Source organism: Setaria viridis, chromosome 5, assembly GCF_005286985.2.
Source record: "Setaria viridis chromosome 5, Setaria_viridis_v4.0, whole genome shotgun sequence".
In the NCBI taxonomy this organism is placed as follows: Eukaryota; Viridiplantae; Streptophyta; class Magnoliopsida; order Poales; family Poaceae; genus Setaria; species Setaria viridis.
This window is the reverse complement of record NC_048267.2, coordinates 11,719,261-11,725,601: the sequence shown is the minus strand read 5'-3', so window position 1 is coordinate 11,725,601 and position 6,341 is coordinate 11,719,261. Positions and strand designations below refer to the sequence as shown.

Genomic DNA, 6,341 nt, shown 5'->3' with positions numbered 1-6,341 from the left:
TGAGCACTGGAGCAGTAGCGAGTCTGAATTATCCTCTGTCGTTACCCAGGCCCCGCCGCCGCGCATTCCAAAGCCTTCCCAAACCGCGCCACGCGTCCTGTAGCACTGGAGCGCGGCAGGCGGCTCCCCCCACCCGTCCAACGGTCCTTAAGTACCCACCCAACGGCTCGTCTCATCTCATCTCATCTCCGGCTCCCACTGCCACGCGGGCCCCGCGCACACTTGTACTCTCGCGTTCGTATTTGATCGCAACCGGAGAGCGCCGCTCCTCGCTTCCCCACTCACAGCCGGAGGCTTTCCAAGCAAGATCTTGTTTAGTTGCCAAAATTTGGAAGTGACAAATTAGTGTTACAGTGCTGTAGCACACTGTGGCATTTCATTTGTATATGTGAATTATTATCTAAACATTGACTAATTAGGCTTAAAAGATTTGTCTCGCAAAGTACAACAAAACTGTACAATTAGTTTTTAATTTCATCTATATTTAGTACTAAGATACCGCAAGTTTGATGTGATGAGGAATCTTCTTTTTTATACTGCTAAAATTGGGAGTTGGTGGTGAAAGCCAAACTCGCTCCCTCCCCTCTCGCCGCGACACAGCCCACTCTTCCCTCTCGCCACCGCCGGCGGAGGGCGCATGCTCTAAACCCTAGACTCTACGCCCACCCGGAGACCGGCTGCACCTGCAATGCAGCAGCCCTCGCCGTGCTACGACGACCAGCCGACGCCGCCGCGGGCGCTGGGGCCGCCGGTCCTCCCGGCGGCGGTGTCCGCGGAGCTCGCGCGGCTCGAGGCGGAGGTGGGGCAGGCCGCGGACCCGCAGGCGCGCGCCAGGCTCGCGGGGCTCGGCGAGGCCGCGGCGTCGCGGGCGCTCCGGAGGATCTGGGAGAATCGGCACGGCGTGCGGAGGCTGTCTGTCACGACCCAAATTGCAAAACAAGTTTAACACTCTGACCATCAATTCACTTAATTCGAGATCAAATTGGGCGGTTCTCACACTGTCCGCCTACATCATGCGCATGGTGGAGAGGGAGGCCATGGAGCACAACGCCGCCGGGATCCCCACCGCCGAGAGCGCCGCCTCGCAAGGTCCGTGTCTGTCTCGCTCGCTCTCGGCCCTTTGTGGCGGCAACGCTTTTTTTTTTTTTTTTTGGTTCGCTTCGAGGTCGTCCCTTTCGCTTTCAGTTGCGGTGTATCTTCTGCAGTGAAGTAGCGCTATTTTCAGACGGATTCTGGTTGCAGTTCTGGGGGATTTTGCCCGTTCACTCGCACCGTTTTGGGAGTGATTCTCCATTTAGGGGCTCTCCTACTGATCATCAGATAGCTTCATAGCCTGCATTATATTATGATGCTGTCCCTTCAATTATTGGAAAGTGCATTATCTGTTTGTCAGCTGATACTCTGCTTTTCGTTGCTCATTCTCGGGGACTCCCGCCGAGGGATGCTTTGAGCTTTCTGTTCCGTCCAATCATCTTTCGGTTAATTCGCACATGTGATTTTCCCCCTGTATTACGCCCTACACTGCTTGCCTTCTTCCTGATCGTGAAGTCTTTTTTTTTTGTCATACAGACAATTCGGTATTTATTGGGGTCACTGTACGACAACGAGGTTCAGAGCCCTGATGCTGGAATTGCCTTTGGTCTTTCAAACCAGGCAACAATCAAGCCTGCGAGCTCTGTCCAGAAGATGCCTTGCAGACTGCAGAATGAGCAGAGAAGATATTCTTATACTATTCCAGTTCCAGACTCGGATGGACTGGAGGTTGAAAGCAGCCCGCCCGGTTGGACCTCTCCTGGTGGGTTGCAGAATCAGCCTCCTTTCTCACCAGTGGCTTCTCCAGCGGCAAATCGCCGAAGAACTGAAGCTGGATAACCCGAGTATGAGATGCCCGATGGCACTGCCCGGGATGACACCCTGAGCCCTGTTCGGGATATTACAAGGCGTGTTCGACCAATGGATGGCCCGTCAGGGAGGGTAGGGGTGGCAACACCACCTTCTCTTGCTACTGGGAATGCTTTGATGGCAACGGAGGCACCACCACCGAGAACTGGCTCCACAACCCGGGAGCGTGTCAGCTTTCCAAGCCCTCAAATGATAGCACTGGGGGAGTTGGAGTTTGTTCGTGTTTTCCTCATTTATGTGTACCTTGCAGAGTAAGTCTTGATTTGATTTTACGTTCTTTTAATCGGAACAAGTAATGGTACTAACGTCAGTAAATAAGGGATTATTTGATTAACCCCTATGTCCAATGGAATACAATAGACCAAAAGACTATCTACTTTTTATTAGTTTTTGAAAATGTGTGATCTATTTTTGTGCTGTCTTTGTTAGCCTCTAATCCATTGCACCTCTTTATGTTCCTGTAGCAAGAAGATAGAGGATGTAAACTACATAAGGTATTTGAAGTCTCTGCCCATGGATTGCTTCGAGTCAGAAATCTGGAACAGATTTGAACATGAGTCTCTACCAGCATCAGATAGAAGAAAGGTTATATCACCCTGAAACTTTGGTTACATTACCAGATTATTTCTATCATTTTACCTGATGATGGCAACTGCTACACGTAAATAGCAACTTCGTAGTTGCTTACAGATTATCAGATTCATCTATTTTCATCTGGAACTATATAGACATGTGTATGACATGTTTGTTGATGAAATGGTGTTGCGTGTGTACATAATAGTCCTCATCTATTTGATTAATTTACTGAGAAACAAAAATAGCACCAGACATTATTACTATTACTACCACAGGCACAGTTATGCCATACTAGATCTCCAATAATTTTATAAGAGAATGTTATCTTGGTTTCTTCTAGAAAATCCCCATCGGTTTTAGGTTGTCTTATAGGGGAACAAGAGAGATCAGCAAAACTTTCTTCATTTCATGGAATGTGATCATAAATGTTCTTGCAATACGGATGTTCCCACTCGTAACTTGTAAGCGTTATTTGTGCATCTCCTCTCTCTTGGTAGATCCATGTAGGATCAGCATTAATCTGGGTTTTCATCTGGATAAATCAAATCATACGTGTTATTTTCCCATTTTTACCTTCATAGAGAGTGCTAGCAAAGCTATCTCATGGAACTGTCTGCTGACTGATACCTGCAGAACGTTGATTGGGACCCAAGCAAGACAAGACTGTACTACTGCATTGTTGAGAAAAGAACTGACTCCATAGTAACCATTTTTAAGGTTAGCGAGTTTCCTATTTTTAAGGTTTGAACTTCTGTTTGGAGATTTGATTGGGGCCTATGGGGTGCGAGAAGCCCGTTTTGTGAAAGTGCAAGATAGATGGACTGTTCCAGAAAGGCCAAAATTCAGACTTGGTACATAAATTCACTGTCAAATCAGTTGTAGAAAGGAGCAGTTCCCCATGAACTATTCCTGCTCACTTCATGTACTACTTGTCCTGCTTTGGTTTGCAATGCCGATACAACACTTGAATTTAGTAATTTGATATTTTGCAGGTTAAATTGGCATCGCATACTTCATTCTTGATTTGTTTTTCTTCAAATATGTCTTTCTAGAACTGTACATTTTGCGCCTTTCATAAAGGGGAGCATTGCACCAAAACTGCATCCATATCTGCCCGGAAGTGCGGACTGGTGTACACAGTACTGACTTATGTGATTTTTCAAAATTTATGGAATCGTCTGTCATTAGATTGTTGTTGTCATATAACATCTCTTTGGCTCATCCTTAACAGTCATCAGTGCATTGCAAAAGGGATTGGAGGGTCATCTTTAAATATCATTTCTCGTCCATTGATTGAATGTTGGAACATAATCGTGATGAGATATTCTATTGTAGGTTCACTTTTGCTTTTATGCGTACCATCTTGCTCAGCGCTGTTGAGAAAAAAGCTTAATCCTTGTTTGTTGTGATCAGATGAGTCGGTAGAATGATTTTTATCATTCCTTTTTTTTGAAAAAAATATCTTTTGTTGCTGGCTAATGTTGGGTTTCATCTCTAGCCTACCCTAACTTGCTTGAGATTAAAAGGTTTTGTTGTTTTTTGTTGGCTATTTCTTTTTAATTCTACAACCCATTGGAGCTGACTTACTCTAATTTTCATGTTGAGCAATAAATTTCAATATCAATATTGTTTATGACTTTATATTGTTTGATTGGGACAGGGACCATATATTGACAATACAAGAACTCATCTGCAAAAAATTGTTGGTGATGACAATGTTCTTATTGTGAAGTTCGCTGATATACCTGGGCTTACGAATAGTGCAGGCAACTTTGGTATCTACTGCATGTATTACTGCCAGGTTGCTGAAGATGGTATCCTTTTGGGTCTGCATCTCTACCGCTTTTTCAGTAAGTTTGTTTTTCAGGGGATGCATAATTTATTTAGTTCCAGTTTGAATAAAAGCTACTTAATTTTTGTTGGACACATTTAATGCACCACTGCCATGAAAGCGTGCTGAATTCAGTTCGCAGCTTTCAGAAATGAGTTATTCTGAAATATGGTATGCTGCATGCATGAGGGGCAAAATGGGTTCAGTAAAGAATATACTACTACAGTTACAATACACAGCAGTAACTCCGGCTTCCCTTCTCTTCTCTGACAATAATGACATGCCACAATAAGTTAGAATCACTGTTCATTGACCACTTTTTAGTATTGCCTAAAGAGTAAACTGTGCTGGAGGTCGCTGGACTTATATTGAATGCACAAATAGGTTTCTAAGCGATTCATCTGAGATTACCAATGCACTGGACGTGATGCAACAATTTTACAAAAACCCTCCAACTTCCTTTGGTTTACATGTCCCTACCCCATCACTAAACTTTCTAAGTGGTTCATTTTAGGTTAGCAATGCACCAATTCATTTATTTCACACTGATATGGACACTACAGTGGCTCAAGAGGATGTGATACAACAATTTTACAAAAGCCCTCATCTTCCTTTCATTTATATGTCCCTTTATAGTTTTTTTGTGTCCCTGCGCACAAGTAGTAGTATTTTCACCCACTAGGTCCCAGTTAACCTGCTGGCCATTGTTCTACCACCTTTCTTAAACATGGCCTCCCATTCCATGTGCCGTCAGCCGCCTTGCTGGAATTGTGCTGGTGCCAAGTGCATTCGTGACGATTCTGCACAAAGATGGTCTCATGTGCCGTGTGGCATGCTCCTTTTTATTGTAAATTATTCTAAGAAATGAATTCTGGCATGTTCCTGTTTTCTTGTAAGAAAAATCCTGTACTGTTTCCAGGGAAAAATATATTTCTGTGCTGATGATTTGAAGTTTTCGAAGAAGCCACATACCTACTTAGATAATGAGATTGCAGTGGACTAGTTACCATGTTTCTATGTCTTTGTGTACAGTGAGTGTTAAGTTTGTTTTAGAACTGGTGTCTCATGTTAAGTAGCTGCACATTGATTCTGCTGTATGAGTTGTCTTGACTTACTTGTCTGTCCTTTTACCAGTTTACAAAGATGGAGGGAAGGAGGAGAAACAAAAGGAGGAAAAAAATAAAGCGAAAAACAAGAAATTCAGACCTTCTTTTAGGTGCTATTTTGTTCACATCGAGTCTGGTTGCACAATCGATCAAGCTCGTAGGCGCTTTATGGACATACACAATGCTCCCACTGTGTCAAAATATCTGGCCAGGTTAACTTTCTTATTTACACTTGGTATATTACCAAGCAAAATGGTAATTGATGAATACTGTTAGGAATATATTATAGGAGATCAGTGATTTGCAATGAAAACATGAAGTTTGATTAGATTTGGTGATACCTTTAACATTTGTGCAAGTGAGAAAACCTTCTTTTCTATTTTAAAGTCTCTCCATTTTACTTCATGTTGAATGTTATGATGCTGGACATCCTTCTGTCCTAGTTTATGGCTGTCACCAATACCCCATTCTCCAATGTTTTTATTAAAATTTATGTGCTCTTTTGTGGGAATGATACAGGTTTGCGTTGATATTATCCAAAACTGTCACATTAGATGTTAACTTCTCGGAGATTAATGTTATCATAATTGAAGACAAACCCTGCAAGGTATGCATTTCTTTCCTCTGATGTTTCAAGGCTGGCTTCTTGAATATATTATTTATTTTGGGCAGAATGTTTCAGGATGAACATGGAAACATCGTTCCTGATGATGATGGGAAGCCCTTAATACACACTGACGGGACCGGCCTAATATCATTTGATTTAGCTATAAAATGCCCAGTCAGTGTCTTCAAGGGAAACTTTTTGAAGGGACATGAGCTGCAGGTGCCCTCCTCCCCCCTCTCCCTCCCTCCTCTTCACCTGTCCACCATTCCATAAATGTTCATCAATTTGCTACCCACTCTTCTTGTGTCACTTAGTATGA

The 6,341-nt window shown here is 43.3% G+C and overlaps 1 protein-coding gene across 1 annotated transcript in view; it reads left to right on the top strand.

The window, feature by feature from the left end:
- Nucleotides 1–575: 575 nt before the first annotated feature.
- LOC117857234 (probable RNA-dependent RNA polymerase 3) overlaps nt 576–6,341 on the top strand; it is a 50,229-nt gene continuing 44,463 nt past the window's right edge. The window contains exons 1-8 of the mRNA XM_072293918.1: nt 576–1,089; nt 1,570–2,153; nt 2,367–2,487; nt 3,112–3,195; nt 4,139–4,328; nt 5,444–5,627; nt 5,935–6,022; nt 6,098–6,241. Of these exons, the coding sequence (XP_072150019.1) occupies nt 1,885–2,153; nt 2,367–2,487; nt 3,112–3,195; nt 4,139–4,328; nt 5,444–5,627; nt 5,935–6,022; nt 6,098–6,241 (1,080 nt within the window). The 5' untranslated portion in view covers nt 576–1,089; nt 1,570–1,884. The remainder of the gene's footprint in view (nt 1,090–1,569; nt 2,154–2,366; nt 2,488–3,111; nt 3,196–4,138; nt 4,329–5,443; nt 5,628–5,934; nt 6,023–6,097; nt 6,242–6,341) is intronic.